General features: G+C 45.2%; 1 protein-coding gene across 1 annotated transcript in view; it reads right to left on the bottom strand.

Moving 5' to 3' along the window:
- LOC144593200 (piezo-type mechanosensitive ion channel component 2-like) overlaps positions 1-17,342 on the bottom strand; it is a 482,240-nt gene that overhangs the window by 361,707 nt on the left and 103,191 nt on the right. Inside the window, exon 2 of the mRNA XM_078398688.1 lies at positions 9,611-9,706. Coding sequence (XP_078254814.1) covers positions 9,611-9,706 — 96 coding nt within the window. The remainder of the gene's footprint in view (positions 1-9,610; positions 9,707-17,342) is intronic.

The raw sequence follows: 17,342 nt of genomic DNA, 5'->3' as shown, positions 1-17,342 counted from the left end.
ATCAGCCATGATTGAATGGCGGAGTAGACTTGATGGGCCAAATGGCCTAATTCGGCTGCTATAACTTACGAACTTATGAAGTGCTGCTGCCTCACTCCTGCGTGGAGTTTGCATGTTCTCTCTGTGACTGCATAGGTTTCTCCCCCAGAGTGCTGGAATACTCTCCCACATCCCAAAGACATGATGGTGAGTGAATGACCTCGTAGTGCGTGGAACATGGGAAAAAAGTATAGCGCAGGATCAGATCTTTCAGCCCTCAATGTCTATGCCGAACATGCTCCCAAAATACACTAATCACATCCGCCTCCATGTGATCCATATCCCTCCATTTCCCTGCATATCCATGTGCCTCTCTAAAAGTCTCTTAAATGTTTCTGAAATGCGTTCTAGCCAGCCACCGCCTTCTGTATGAAAAACATGCCCCTGTACAAAGGTTTAGAGAGTAATAAATAAATAAGTCAAGTAAGCTTTTCATTACAGATTTCAAAATTCTGCAAGCACGAGAATATAAATTTTCAGAAATTTATGACACATATTTCCACAAAAGGGAGTTTTAATCCGCCCTGAAATGTAGAGGCGTGCGATTATTTTGTAAATAATAAATTTAGATACAGGTGTCCAAATATAATCTGGAGAAATATGTAGAGGAAGTTTAGAAAGATGAAAGAAAGAAAGAAATACAAACTTAAGCATACTTTGCTGGGAAATGTTTAACTTGCGAAGCAGTGATATTCTAGTGTTCATGATAAGATGCTGTATGGATTCCAGACTTTAATTGCAATCATGTTTTGTCTTTCCACTGACTGGTTAGCACGCAACAAAAGTTTTTCACTGTACCTTGGTACATGTGACAATAAACTAAACTCACCAACTGAAGAGGATGAAGGAACCTGCAGTTGCATCAGCAGCAACAGTGGACATGGTCCGGCCTCTCTGAAAACCGCATGTGGACAAGAATGGCGGCCCAGTGGCGCAGCGGTAGAGTTGTTGCCTGACACAGCCAGGGATCCAGGTTCGATCCTGACAACGTGTGCTGCCTGACACGTTGTCAGGATCGAATCTGGATCTCTGGCTCTGTACGGAGTTTGTACGTGGCCTGTGTGGGTTTTCTCTGGGTGCTGCAGGTTTGTAGGTTAATTGGCATAGTAAAATTGTAAAAATATCCCTAGTGTGTGTAGGTAGGATAATGTTAGTGTGCAGGGATCTCTGGTCAGCGTGGACTCAATGGGCCAAGGGGCCTGTTTCCTCGCGGTATCGCTAAACGAAACTAATAAGAGACTGAAATGCAGAAATTCATCCTAGATGCACAAAATATCATCTATTCACTATACCGGGCCAAAATCTTGTAAAGCCCCCCGTGTAATCATGTATAGTCTTTTTGCTGACTGAACAGCATGCAACAAAAACGCTTTCCACTGTATCTTGGTACACGTGACAATAATAACGTAACTAAACAAAACCAAACTAAACTTGTTGCAGCTGTGTTTAGTTTACTTAAATTTAGAGATACAACGAGGAAACAGCCCGTTCAGCCCACCGAGTCCGCACCGACCAGCGATCACCCTGTACACTAGTTCTACCCTGTACACTCGAGGCAATTTACAGAAACCAATTAACCTACAAACCTGCACATCTTTACAATGTGAGAGGGAAACCAGAGCACCCGGAGATAACCCACACGGTTACAGGGAGAACGTACAAACTCTGTACAGACAGCACCCGTAGTCAGGATCAAACCTGGGTCTCTGGCGCTGTAAGGCAGCAACTCTACCGCTGCGCCACCGTGCCATCCTGTGTGTGATGCCCCATGGCCAGAATGCGCTTCCAATGAGAGTTGGCGTCTTCTCTATAGTGCCAGTGTCCCATTGCTGGCGAGAAAGGCACTTTAATCTTCATGGATAACAAACGCCAAGTCCCGAAAGCTATTTGGCATTCAGAAGAGTTAATGTGTCGTTTCATGTTAGTTATTAATTAATGCTTAATTTGATTTAATCATACCACATCATGGTGTACAAAATCATGAGAGGAGTAGATCGGCTGCACGCACAGGGTCTCTTGTCCAGAGTAGGGGAATCGAGAACCAGAGGACATAGGATTAAGGTGAGGGGAGAAAGAGTTAATAGGAACCTGAGGAGTAACGTTTTCATACAAAGGATGGTGAGTGAGTACCTCTCGAGCTGCCGGAAGAGGTAGTTGAGGCAGGGACTATCTCAACATTTTAGAAACATTTAGACAGGTACATGGATAGGACAGGTTTAGAGGGATATGGGCCAAATGCAGGCAGGTGGGACGAGTGTAGATGGGGCATGTTGGGCAGGTTTGACTGAAGGGCCTGTTTCTACGCTGGATCACTCTATGACTCTATCTATGACAATGTGATTTCCACAATGACCATCACTCCCTCTCTTTGCTTTCCCCTGCCTCCTCCATGCTAAAGAGTTTCAGAAACTAAATTATTTAACACCTGAGTCAGCTGAAATCGTTACTCAGTTCTGCGAAGTGCTTGGACATGCTGTTGAATCCGGCTTCCAGGTTTATTTAGAAAAACTGGGAATATTTTAAAAAAACAGGAATACAGAACTGGTCATGGAGGAGCCAAGCTAATATTTTCAGGATAAAGTGCAGTTGGCTTTGCGATGAAAGGGGCATTTTAAGGTTCTATATGAAGAAAAATAACCTCCAAATGTATAAAATATGTTTTCATAAAACCACCAACTAAAATCAATAACAGATGCCAGTGATAAAACCTTGCTAACAGTAGAGTGACTAAATGTCACTAAATCTTTGAGAGTTTCACCGTTTGGAATCCCAACTCCCAGAGGAGGTGAAGAGTCCACCTGATCCAATCCCATCCTAAAAAAGACAGGAATCTGTTCAGAGTTTCTTCAAATGCTTTATGATATTTATGATAAACCTGAGGTTACAAACATTGCCAGAAAATAAACTTAACAGAAAAATGATACTACTCTGCCAGAGGACATTAAGCCCGTTTCCTTGAAGGGGCATTTTTAATTGAGAGATACAGCATGGAATCAGGCCCTTCGGCCCACTGAGACCACACCAATGGCGTGGTCTGAAGAAGGATCTCGACCCGAAACGTCACCCATTCCTTCTCTCCTGAGATGCTGCCTGACCTGCTGAGTTACTCCAGCATTGTGTGAATAAATACCTTCGATTTGTACCAGCATCTGCAGTTATTTTCTTATACCACACCAATCATCGATCGCCCCTTTACATTAGTTCTACGTCATCCCAGCTTCTCATCCACTCCCGACACATTATGTGTAGAAATGAACTGCCGATGCTGGCTTATGCCGAAGATGGACACAAAGTGCTGGAGTAACTCAGCGGGTCAGGCAGCATCTCTGGAGATAAAGGATGGGTGGTGTTTCGGGTCAGAACCCTTCTTCATTGCCCATGACACGTCCCTACACATTATTGGCAATCTTACAGAGGCCAATTAAGCCACTAGGAGGGTGTATTGCCTTTCCGCTGACTGGTTAGCACGCGGTAAAAGCTTCTCACTGTACCTCGGTGCACTCCAATCAGTTGAATCAGTTCTGTTTGTGGCCATCCCAGGATGGAAATGTCAGGGACCAGAGGACATAGTTTTAAGGTGAGAGAGGCAAAATTTACAGGAGATGTGATGGTAAGTTGTTTTTTTTACACAGAGGGTGGTGAGTGCCTGGAATGAGCTGCTAGGGAGTGGTGGTAGAGGTAGATCTGATGGTGGTGTTTAAGAGACTTTTGGATAGCCATACGGATATGCAGGGAATGGAGGGATGGGGACTATGTGCAGGCAGATAAACGTTGGTCTTGGCATTATGTTCTTGTGCAGACATTGTGGGCCGAAGGGCCTGTTCCTGTGCTGTACTCTTCTAGGTTCTGTGTTATCAAGTAATATTCTGTGGTCAATTTCTCGTGAAATGTCTTATTTTTCCAATAGCACAGCCTTCTGATCAATCTCCTAAAAACACCGACTCAACTTTTATAAGTTCATGGGTTCTAGGAGCAGAATTGGGCCATTCGGCCCATTAGGTCTACTCCGCCATTCAATCATGGCTGATCTATCTTTTCCTCTCAACCCCACCCTCCTGCCTTCTCCTCATAACCCCTGACACCTGACAAGAATCTGTCAATCTACACCTGGAAAATATCCATGGACTTGGCCTCCACAGCCAAGTTGTGGCACTGAATTCCACAGATTCACCACCCTCTGACTAAAGAAATTCCCCCTCATCTCCTTTCTAAAGGTACGCCCTTTCATTCTGAGTCTAGGGCCTCTTGTCCTAGACTCCCCCACTAGTGGAAACATCCACTCCGCGTCCACTCTATCCAGTCCTTCTGGGTCTCGATACCTAATCGAACTAGAGCTCGAAGCCAGCTCAAATCTGCCTTCCCCAATCAAGTTATTTTTATTCAGAAGCCCTTGTTAAAGCTCAACGCTTCTTGGCATGTTCCCCCTGTGTTTATCGGCAATTACTCCGAGCTCTGTGTTCCCCGACAGAGCGAGCAGTTACCAAGCCCGGCGGTAGGTGATGAATTTAAGCAGTGTTGCGATGTGGATTCACGTCAAGTGAGAAGTGGATAGCAACTGCCAAAACTGAGTTCACTTAAGATCCTAAACAGCTGTCAATGAACGTTTTCACTTCCTTTCCCAACTTTGGATGCGAACCAGAGGCAAAAGGCCTATGACTGAGACTATTGTCTCAGCCAAATAGGCTGAGCAGTCTGACCATTTCTCGTTAGCTTTAACACTGGCAGAGCTGGTTGTGCCATTAATGAAAGACATGTTCGAATGGGGGGAATAGACTGCTCTCATTCCTTGCAACCATATCACGAGTTAAAGTCTTAATTGATGAAGTATTTACACTGCACAAGCTTCCTGTTCACTCTGTAGGCACAGTCTGTAACATATACATTTGGGGCGGCACAGTGGCGCAGTGGTAAGAGCTGCTGCCTTACAGCGCCAGAGGCCCGGGTTTGATCCTGCCTACGGGTGCTGTCTGTACGGAGTTTGTCCTTTCTCCCTGTGACTGCATGGGTTTTCTCCAGGTGCTCCCACACTCCAAAGACATACAGGTTTGTAGGTTAATTGGCTTCTGAAAATGGTAAATTGTTCCTAGTGTGTAGGATAGCGCTAATGTACGGTGTGATCGCTGGTCAGTGTGGACTCAGTGGGCCGAAGGGCCTGTTTCCACGCTGTATCTGTAAACTCTAAAGTCTAAATGTAAATGTCTAAAAGAAGATGTTTCCAAGAAAATGTAAATACAAGAAGAAACTCACAAAATCGGCATGTCACCAATCGACCATTTCTTACAAGCTGCCTATAATGTAGTAAGATTGTATTTCACATTATGGCACTGTTTTGAACACACGTTCTCTTGGGATTTACAGTCTACTGATTTAACAAGATCCTTGGAGAACATTAATAATCGCATGTGCACATACTTACTTTAGTTCATTAGTGCAATAAGCCATGAAGGTACAGAAACAGTTGAGCGATTCAGCTCAGGATAACTTTAGGTTTTCGAGAGTGCTGCATCACTCATTTACGGTATCCCAGAGATCTGCAAATAATCTGCCAACTATTAAACAATATCGCTAAAGAACTGGGCGCTGGGGATTAAGCAATGGCCGTGTTACGTATCAGACCTTTGCATCTCAATGAGGTGAAGCTTGGAACTGCAGTTTTGAGTTGTGAGTGGTGTAAGAACCTATTTTTGTAGACGACCAGAGACATTTGGACAGATGCGTGGATAGGAAAGGTTTTGAGGGAAAATATATGGGAAGGTTTATAGGTTTTTAAGGTTTTGGGTCTGAAGAAGGGTCCCGACGTGAAACTTTACCCATCCATTTTCTTCAGAGATGCTGCCTGACCCACTGAGTTACTCCAGCACTTTGTTTCAATCCAAGGTTTAGAGGGATGTGGGCCATACACAGGCAGGTGGGACTTGCGTAGATGAGGCATCTTGGTCAGTATGGATAAGTTGGGCTCAAGAGCCAAGAGTGTCTTATTGTCATATGGAACAGTGACATTCTTACTTGCAGCAGCACAGCAGGTATCTAAGCATAGTACTCTGTTAACTCTGTTTCTGTGATGTATGATTCTATAACCATTGTGTATACACCATGTATTTTCCTAACTATAGAACATAGAACAGTACAGCACAGGAAAAGGCCTTTCAGCCCACAATATCCGTGCTGAACATGGTGCCGAGTAACTTTTATGCTATCAGAATTACACACCGATCAGCCAAAACATTATGACCTGATGAGCCAAAACATTATGACCACCTGCCTAATATGCTGTTGGTCCTCCGTGTGCAGCCCCATAGGCAGCAGGGTGCGATGCACTGTGTATTGTGACACAATCCTCCCGTGACCACCACTAAAATCTTCTGTGACTTGTGCCACAGTGGACCTTCTGTCGGTTCGGACCAGATGGGATCGCCTTTGTTGCCCTCGTGCATCGATGAGCCTTGGGCGCCCAACACCCTGTGGCCGGTTTGTGGTTTGTCCCTCCTCGGACCACTGTCGGTAGGTACTCACCACTGCTGACTGGGAGCACCCCACAAGCCTTGCCGTTTCAGAGATGCTCTGACCCAGTCGTCTGGCCATAACACTTTGGCCCTTGTCAAAGTCGCTCAGGTCTTTACTCCTGCCCATTTCTCCTGCATCCAGCACATCAACTTCAAGAACTGAGTGTTCACTTGCTGCCTAATATATCCCACCCCTTGACAGGTGCCAATATAACAAGATAATCAATGTTATTCACTTCGCCTGTCAGTGGTCATAATGTTTTGGCTGATTGGTGTAATACACTATTATTATTACATTATAATATAATATAGACAATAGACAATAGGTGAAGGAGTAGGCCATTCGGCCCTTCGAGCCAGCACCGCCATTCAATGTGATCATGGCTGATCATTCTCAATCAGTACCCTGTTCCTGCCTTCTCCCCATACCCCCTGACTCCACTATCCGCTATAATATTGTATTATGTTATTATTAACTTTTATGCCTGCACGTAAATTCTATCATTTTTTAATATTCTGCCCACATTCCCATTAACTCTCACTCCCCCAAGATTCTACCACTCACCTATTCCCTGTGGGCAATTTATAGTGATCAATCGATGTCGGAACTCACACATTTATGGGATGCAAGAGGAAAATGGAGTGGTCAGAGGAGACCCATGCAGTCACAGGGAGAATGAGCCAACTCCACTGAGTTCAGGATCCAACCCAGGCCCTCTGGCGCTGTGACACAATGGCTTTATCAACCGCACAACCATACATTCTGTTAGCTATGTTCCATGGATATGGCCAGACCTGCTCAACATTTTCAGCTTTTTGTTACACATCCGTCAAGTTGTTCCAGAAACTGGGGGGTACCGTGGTGCAGAGGTAGATTTGCAGCCTTACTGCGCCAGGGACCCAGGTATGATCATGACTACAGGTGCTGTCCGTACGGAGTTTGCACGTTCTCCCTGTGACCGCATGGGTTTTCCCAGGGTGCTCCGGTTTCTTCCCACACTCCAAAGATGTGCAGGTTTGTAGGTTAATTGGCTTCTGTAAACTTTTCCTAGTGTGTAGGATAGAACTAGTGCGTGGGTGATCGCTGGTCAGCGTGGACTTGGTGGGCGGAAGGGCCTGTTTTCATGCTGTATCTCTGAAAATAAAACTGAACTAAAATTCTGTGTGGAAAAGAAATACCTCCTGCCATCAAGCCCAATTCGTTACCTGAGGGTTTTGGAGGCATCATCCATTTAACATGGGTGTCTGACGCAGTTTAAGGATAAGGAGAAAGTCTTTTAGGACCGAGATGAGAATGTTTTTTTTCACACAGAGAGTGTTGAATCTGTGGAATTCTCTGCCACAGAAGGTAGTTGAGGCCAGTTCATTGACTATATTTAAGAGGGAGTTAGATGTGGCCCTTGTGGCTAAAGGGATCAGGGGGTATGGAGAGAAGGCAGGTACGGGATACTGAGTTGGATGATCAGCCATGATCATATTGAATGGCGGTGCAGGCTCGAAGGGCCGAATGGCCTACTCCTGCACCTATTTTCTATGTTTCTATGTTAACATAGCACAGCATAGAACCTAGAAGTTAGAACATGTGGAACAGCGCCCTATATGTGGCGACTCTTTGCATACCTTGTGTGCAAAACAAAGAATTTCACTGTGACATGTCACGTGTGGTAATAGAATATCATTCATTCATTCATTCATTCATTCATTCATTCATTCATTCATTCATTCATTCATTCATTCACAGGACAGGCCCTCGTCAGTCATGATGCCAGGTTAAACCAATCTCCTGTGCCAAAACATGATCCGTATCCTTCCATTCCCTGCATCTCCATGTGTCCATCTAGAAGAATTAACTGAAGCTTATTCGGCAATGGTGGTTGAATGAATGAAACCACGAACGTTCAACAGTGAAGCAATACACAACTTTTGCAGGTTTCCATTTTGCCGTTGAAACCTTTCATTGACATGGAAAACCTTTCTCCAGTAGATATTTTTCCATTAGTTTAGTTTAGAGATACTTCGCGGAAACAGACCGTTCGGCCTGCCGGGCCCGCGCCGACCAGCGATCCCCGCACACCAATATTATCCTACACACCAGGAACAAATGAACTATTTTACCGAACCCAATTAACCTGCAAACTTGTACATCTTTGGAGTGTGGGAGGAAGCCTGAGCACCCGGTGAATGCCCATGCGGTCAATAGACAATAGACAATAGACAATAGACAATAGGTGCAGGAGGAGGCCATTCGGCCCTTCGAGCCAGCACCGCCATTCAATGTAATCATGGCTGATCATTCTCAATCAGTACCCCGTTCCTGCCTTCTCCCCATACCCCCTGACTCCGCTATCCTTAAGAGCTCTATCTAGCTCTCTCTTGAATGCATTCAGAGAATTGGCCTCCACTGCCTTCTGAGGCAGAGAATTCCACAGATTTACAACTCTCTGACTGAAAAAGTTTTTCCTCATCTCAGTTCTAAATGGCCTACCCCTTATTCTTAAACGGTGGCCCCTTGTTCTGGACTCCCCCAACATTGGGAACATGTTTCCTGCCTCTAACGTGTCCAACCCCTTAATAATCTTATACGTTTCGATAAGATCTCCTCTCATCCTTCTAAATTCCAGTTGTATACAAGCCTAGTCGCTCCAGTCTTTCAACATATGACAGTCCCGCCATTCTGGGAATTAACCTAGCTACCTAAGCTGTCATAGGGAGAACACACAAACTCCATGCAGACAACACCAATAGTCAGGATCGAACCCGAGTCCCTGGCGTTGTAAGGCAGCTATGCTACCGCTGAGCCACCGTGCCCGTCGGCAGTCAAAGAGCTAAGATCAAAACATTGCACCAGAGAGGCAAGACCTGGCATAAAATTACAAGCTATTGAAAATGCAATAAATCCATCCTTCCTGTACTTGTTCCGTGGTCTTCCTGCTGCCACACAAGTGTACCAAAGGCACTGATTTAACTTCATGGTTTTCCAATGAAGCTGAACAGAAGGAAGTATGTTGCTCAGCTTTATTTGCACCCTTTGGTCACGAGGTGAGGCAACTCCATACAATGTGCCTTACCTTGCATTGTCTTCCTTGTCGGTTCCGAGAAGAGTGGAATAAGGAGGAGAAAGATGAGGTAGACAAATGATAGTCCATTGTATCGGAACAAACATGCTGAAAAGCAAGTGAGAACAGAATGGTTACTACCACACTCTGTGAATCAGCTTCAGATTAATATTTAGACAATAGACAATAAACAATAGACAATAGGTGCAGGAGGAGGCCATTCAGCCCTTCGAGCCAGCACCGCCATTCAATGTGATCATGGCTGATCATTCTCAATCAGTACCCTGTTCCTGCCTTCTCCCCATACCCCCTGACTCCGCTATCCTTAAGAGCTCTATCTAGCTCTCTCTTGAATACATTCAGAGAATTGGCCTCCACTGCCTTCTGAGGCAGAGAATTCCACAGATTCACAACTCTCTGACTGAAAAAGTTTTTCCTCATCTCCGTTCTAAATGGCCTACCCCTTATTCTTAAACTGTGGCCCCTTGTTCTGGATTTATTACCAGTTATTTATGTGCTCAATGTTTAAGAGAAATATATTAATAGTGAGATTGTTGTACATCATATGAATGATAGAATCATCTGACTACAGTAATCTAATATTTTGATTTTAATTGTGGAGTCATAAAAACCTTGAGGCAGTGATTGGTTCAAATAATGCATTCAATTGAAGGTTAATCATATATAAAGTGAAGCAATGTGAAACAAAATCCATTGAATGTTGTAATGAGATAAAAAGTTTCATATCTCCTCAAGTCTGCACATACAGTTTAGGCCTTAGACTTTAGAGATACAGCATGGAAAGAGGCCCTTCGGCCCACCAAGTCCACACTGACCAGCGATCAGCCCACACACTAACATTATCCTACACAATTTTACCAAAGCCAATTAACCTACAAACCTGTGCGTCTTTTGAGTGTGGGAGGAAAACAAAGCAGCCGGAGAAAACCCAGGCAGTCACAGGGAGAACGTGCAAACTCCGTACAGGCATCACCCAATGCCAGGATTACACCCAGGTCTCTGCCACAGCAAGGCAGCAACTTTACCGCTGCGCCACTGTGCCTCCCCAAAGTTGCTTGAGAATCATCTGTGATAATAGTCTCTTGCGTCAACTTTAAACTCATTAAACTTCCATCCCTCACAAGGATGGTCTTGATGCCCTCCGTTTCTTCCTCGACCGTAGAACCAGCCAATCCCCATCTACTAACACTCTCCTCCGCCTAGCAGAGCTGGTTCTTACCCTTAACAACTTCTCCTTTGACTCCTCCCACTTCCTCCAAACCAGAGGCGTGGCTATGGGCACTCGCATGGGCCCTAGCTACGCCTGCCTCTTTGTCGGGTACTTCGAACAATCCCTGTTCCGGGCGTACACCGGCCCCATCCCCGAACTCTACCTCCGCTACATCGACGACTGCATTGGTGCTACCTCTTGTGCCCATGCAAAACTCACTGACTTCATACACTTCACTACCAATTTCCATCCTGCCCTTAAATATACCTGGACTATCTCTGACATCTCCCTACCATTTATGGACCTCACCATCTCCATCACAGGAGACAGACTAGTGACTGACATCTACTATAAACCCACTGACTCGCACAGCTATCTGGACTACACTTCTTCCCACCCGGTCCCCTGCAAAAGGTCTATCCCCTACTCCCACTCCGTCTACGCCTCCGTCTAACCAGAAATGAGGTGTTCACACTAGGGCATCAGAGATGTCCTCATTCTTCAGGAAATGGGGCTTCCCCTCTTCCATTATAGATGAGGCTCTCACTAGGGTCTCTTCTACATCCCGCAGCTCCGCTCTTGCTCCCCCTCCCCCCATTCGTAACAAGGACAGAATCCCCCTCGTTCTCACCTTCCACCCCACCAGCCAACGGATCCAACAAATCATCCTCCAACATTTCCGTCACCTACAACGGGACCCCACTACTGGCCACATCTTCCCATCCCCTTCCCTTTCTGCGTTCCGCAGAGACCGTTCCCTCCGTAACTCCCTGGTCCACTCGTCCCTTCCTACCCAATCCACCCCATCCCCGGGCACTTTCCCCTGCAACCGCAGGAGATGCAACACCTGTCCCTTTACCTCCCCCCTCAACTCCATCCAAGGACCCAAACAGTCTTTCCAGGTGAGACAGAGGTTCACCTGCAACTCCTCCAACCTCATCTATTGTATCCGCTGCTCTAGATGTCAACTTCTTTACATCGGCGAAACCAAACGCAGGCTCGGCAATCGTTTCGCTCAACACCTTCGCTCAGTCCGCCTTAATCAACCTGATCTCCCGGTGGCTGAGCACTTCAACTGCCCCTCCCCCTCCCACCTCCAGTGTCATAGTGAGGACCACCAGAAATTGGAGGAACAGCACCTCATATTTCGCTTGGGCAGCTTGCAGCCCAGCGGTATGAACATTGACTTCTACAACTTTAGATAGTTCCTCTGTCCCTCTCTTCCCCACCCCCTTCCCAGTTCTCCCTCTATCTTCCTTTCTGTCTCCACCTATATCCTTCCTTTGTCCCACCCTCCTGACATCAGTCTGAAGAAGGGTCTGTACCTGAAGTCACCCATTCCTTCTTTCCTGAGATGCTGCCTGACTTGCTGAGTTACTCCAGCATATTGTGAATAAATACCTTCGACTTGTACCAGCATCTGCAGGTATTTTCCTACACTCCCTAAACTCATTAAAGTTGAAGTTGAGGTTATCACCATTTGGTTATGAACCAACAACAATAATTTGATATTCCCACGTACAAGATCACACAGCTGGCGAAATAATGCTGCACCAATGATTATTAAGCAAAGTTAAACAGAAATTACATTATATTTCCTTTTACCACGTGTACTATTTTCTCTCTCCAGCTATAATATTGCTTTGGAGTTTACACTGTTTGTGTTCCAAGCTTGCTTGATGGATTAAATCCCTAATGGCTCTCAAAATTAGCAACAGCATTTCACAATTCACACTTTTGCCCAAGTTGGGTTTTTGCAGGTCTTGTCACTGGTACCAGGAGTGTGTGTGGGTTGAGGTACATTACTTTGGGTGGTTTACTGACATTTGGTGGGGTGGGGGAGAGAGGGAGGTAGGGATCACCGGAACACATCAGCCCAAAGAATCTTTCCCCTGTGATAGCACATGAGCTCCCAATGTTTAGTTTAGATTATAGACACAGCACGGAAACAGCCCTTCCGGCCCGAGTCCACGCTGACCATCGATCACCCGTTCACACTAGCTTAATGTTATCCCACTTTCGCATCCATTCCCTACACACCAAGGGGAATTTACAGAGGCTAATTGACCTACAAGCCCACACGTCTTTGGGATGTGGGAGGAAACCAGAGCACCTGGTGGAAAATCACGTGTGATGCAGTACTGTGATGCAGCGGTTCAACCAACTGCACCCACGGGTGCACCCACGGGTGCAGTGCCTCCGGAGCTCACCGTGTGCTCCTGCACCCCTGAAAAAACAAACCAAAATAAACAGCGGGGAATTTAACAGCGGCCGCTCCGGCATCTAAACAATTAGCACTGCAACACTGGCTGCACCACTGGCTGCACCACTGGCTGCACCACTGGCTGCACCACTGGCTGCACCACTCCGTCACCCAATGTTTGGGCATCAGGAGAGCGTGCCTTTTGATCATTACCTCAAATCTAGTTTAAGATAATGATTCAACTAGATTTCGTGCAGCTAAACTGTAAGGCAGCAACTCCAACGCAGCACCACTGCTCTCAGAAGCTTGTGGAAGAACCTTTCGTCTCCCAGCGGTAGTCTGGCAATAAACTACCGCCAAGACTGGAACATGTCGTAAATAATAAGTGAATCAAAGAATCAAAAGGCTACATTTCAGGGCTGAAGTGATTTGAAGGCATTTGCTCTCAAAATGAATAGATTCCAAATTTGTTACAGACCTCCAGGCATCCCCTATTGGAATTGGGATCCACACATTATAGACAATAGACAATAGGTGCAGGAGTAGGCCATTCGGCCCTTCGAGCCAGCACCGCCATTCAATGTGATCATGGCAGAGAATTCCACAGATTCACAACTCTCTGACTGAAAAAGTTTTTCCTCATCTCTGTTCTAAATGACCTACCTCTTATTCTTGAACTGTGGCCCCTGGTCCTGGACTCCCCCAACATTGGGAACATGTTTCCTGCCTCTAATGTGTCCAACCCCTTAATAATCTTATACGTTTCGATAAGATCCCCTCTCATCCTCCTCAAATCATTGGGATGCATACATGTATAAGGCTCCCCATTTAAAGAACAGGGAATAATGCATAGTATCAAATGATACGTTATCAGATATATTTCTGAAATCTTCCAAAAGGGCACAATGCGTTTACCGCCCATTCTTTGTCATATTACTTGATACATCCTAATTACAAAAAGAGATAATGGCATTTTTGCGAGTATATTCTCAAACCATATCAATGGAACTCGCCAACAAATAAGAATCCAAATTAACAGTTCATTTAGTTTAGTTTGGAGATACAGCATGGAAAAAGGTCCTTCCATCCACCAAGTGCATGTCGCGCAAGTAAGATGGAACTGCAGATGCTGGTTTATACTGAAGATAGATACAAAGTGCTGGAGCAATTCAGCGGGTCAGGCAGCATCTCTGGAGAAAAGGAACAGGTGACGTTTAAGGGTCGGAAGCCTTCTTCAGACTTGCTTCCAGCCAAGGTGCTGACCCAAAACATCATCAGTTTCTTTTCTCCAGAGATGCTGCCTGACAGACTGAGTCACTGCAGCAGTTTGTGTTTGTCTTGTCTCCTCTCTTCTCTTGTTTACTGCACCAAAGGAGGATGGACTCCATCTCCATGTCCAGACACATGTTGGTGAGCATTCAGAAAATGTTGTAGAATTGAACATCAGGAATTTAGGCTTGCTCTGTTCTGGGAGCTCAAGGGTCACAATGTAAAGACCACATGAAAAAAATCAATCATATCTGGATTACCCCAACATTCACTCAAGATCATAAACACAGTGTAGCCCCAACATGGACTGAAGATGACCGAGAATGGATCGGGCCTTTTCTAACATCATATTGCCATCAAGTAAATGGACCTGGAAGACTGCAAGAGGCTGTGGCTCAGCAAGACAAGAGAGTCAACCGTGTTGTATTGTCATATGCCTCAAAACAGAACAATGAAATTCTTACTTGCAGCAGCACAACAGATATGTAAACACATCACTCTGTAAATTAACAAAAAAGCTCAGTATATTTTTTTAAAAACTGATAAATAAATAGACAGTAGTAGTGCAAAGTAAAAAATAATGTCCCCAAGTCCATATAGTTTGGAGCCAAAAGTGGGCAGGTGGGACTATTGGGGGCCTATTGGTCGGCGTGGGCAAGTTGGAGGAAGAGGCTGCTCCTGAACCTGCACGTTACAGTTTACAGGCTCCTTTACCTTCTTCCCGATGGCAGGAGTGAAATGGGAGTGTGGCCAGGGTGGCGTGGGTGTCTGAAGATGCTGGGTGCATTTTTGAGGCAGCAACTCTTGTCGATCCCTTTGATGGTGGGGAAGTCAGTGCAGGGCCTGGTGTCAAAAATAGCAGGAAGATGTGGATGGATGGGTTAGCAGGAGTACTGGGAGTTGGCCTTCAGGGAGACATGAAGCTGCTCCGTTAGCTCTCGGTATCCGGTGGAACTGGCGTTGTTGTAGGGAGCTCAGATTAGTTCACTCTTCAAGAGGAAGTAAACCACTTGTTGGTGAGGGGTCTTTAAATTGGTGTTGGAGGCTTCACTTGTCTGTCTACAAAGGCTTAGTTGAGCTTTGTTTTATTATTGTCATGTGTACCGAGGTACAGTGAAAAGCTTTTTTGTTGCATCTATCCAGACAGTGAAAAGACTATACATGATTACAAGATAGACACAAAATGCTGGAGTAACTCAGCGGGACAGGCAGCATCTCTGGAGAGAAGGAATGGGTGACGTTTCAGTTCGAGACCCTTCCTCAGACTTCAGAGTCTGAAGAAGGGTCTCAACCCGAAACGTCACCCATTCCTTCTTTCCAGAGATCCTGCCTGTCCCTCTGAGTTGTTCCAGCATTTTGTGTCTATCTTTGATTTAAACCAGCATCTGCAGTTCTTTCCTACACATACATGATTACAATCTAGCCGTCCACAGTGTACTGATAGGGGATAAAGGGAATAGCATTTAGTGCAAGATAAAGTCCAGTAAAGTCCGATTAAAGATAGTTCGAAGGTCTGCAATGAGGTTGATGGGAGGTCAGGACCACACACTAGTTGATGGATGATAGGATGGTTCAGTTAGAGTCAGAGAGTCATGGAAACCAGCCCTTCTGCCCAACTTGCCCACACCAACCAACATGTCCCATCTACACTAGTCCCACCTGCCTGCCTGTGGCCATATCCCTCTAAACCTACCCAATCCGTGAACCTGTCTAAATGTTTCTGAAAAGTTGCGAAAGTACCTGCCTCAACTACCTCCTCTAGCAGGTTGTCCCATACACACACCACCCTTTGTGTAAAAAAAGTTATCCCTCAGGTTGCCTGATGCCAGCTGGGAAGAAACTGTCAATGAATCTGGAGGTATGCGTTTTTCACCCTCTTGTCCGATGGGAGAGGAGAGAAGAGGGAGTAGGAGTTGTCCTTAATCACGCTGGTAGCCTTGCCAAGGCAGCGTGAAGTGTAGAAGGAGATTTAAAGGGAACTCCAAGGAAACATCTCGCTACGACTTCACCCAACGCGGATTGTTTACCCATCTTTCTCAGGCTCAATATCTAGCTCTTTCTATCGCTGTCTGCGGAATGTTACGCCTGACAACATAACCTCAAAGCCAATAATTACATATGCAGAAAGCTGTCGAGTCTGTTTATTAAACCAACAAAAAAACTAAACTGAACACCAGTGTTGGAAATACAAAGAAATACTTCATGTAGAAGCAATTGCAACTGAGTTAAAAGTCACTGCAGACAACATTTGCAATCAATTAATATTTGAGATAAAGTCTGAACCTCAGAATGATAAATACAGAAGCTGCACTTGGCTTTACTTTTAATTATGTAGTTAAGTAAATCGTCACAATCTTTAGCGCAGACTGCAAGGCTATCATGTTGTAGAGAAACAAACATTTGAGACAAAGCTGCCCTTAATCCTGCAAACAATATGATCCTTTATTTTAGCTATTACTAATTCATTGTTATGAGACAATAACTGTCTCACTCCAATGCCCAGTAGTTACTTCATTTTACATTCTTCGATTTGGTAAATATGACACTGAAAATCTCTGAAAAACCATTCCTTCGATAGAATTAAACAATGAATAAAGCCCACACCCCAGGCCAAAGAGAAACAGCTTGATGTCTCCACGGCTTGCTCCAGAGTTTAAACGCAACTTGGCTAAATGCAGAATGAATTTTTCTTGGCATTTCCCCACAACATCCAACCACAACCAGAGAGCAGTCCTGAACTACCATCTACCTCATTGGAGACCCTTGGACTATCTTTGATCGGACTTTACTGGCTTTATCTTGCACTGAATGCTGTTCATGTTATTGCCTTTATCCTGTATTTGGACACTGTGAATGGCTCGATTGGAATCATGTATTGTCTTTCCGCTGATTGGTTAGCACGCAACAAAAGCTTTACACTGTACCGTGGTAAACGTGACAATAAACTAAACTAAACTATGTGTAGGGGCCATTTTGCGTTTATTAGTTATTTTTGCATATTATTATTAGACGTTCTAGCCTTAGAGGGAGTACAGAGAAGG

This window comes from Rhinoraja longicauda, chromosome 4, assembly GCF_053455715.1.
Source record: "Rhinoraja longicauda isolate Sanriku21f chromosome 4, sRhiLon1.1, whole genome shotgun sequence".
In the NCBI taxonomy this organism is placed as follows: domain Eukaryota; kingdom Metazoa; phylum Chordata; class Chondrichthyes; order Rajiformes; family Arhynchobatidae; genus Rhinoraja; species Rhinoraja longicauda.
Note: the sequence above shows the minus strand (reverse complement) of the source record. Positions and strands in the feature narration are given on the sequence as shown.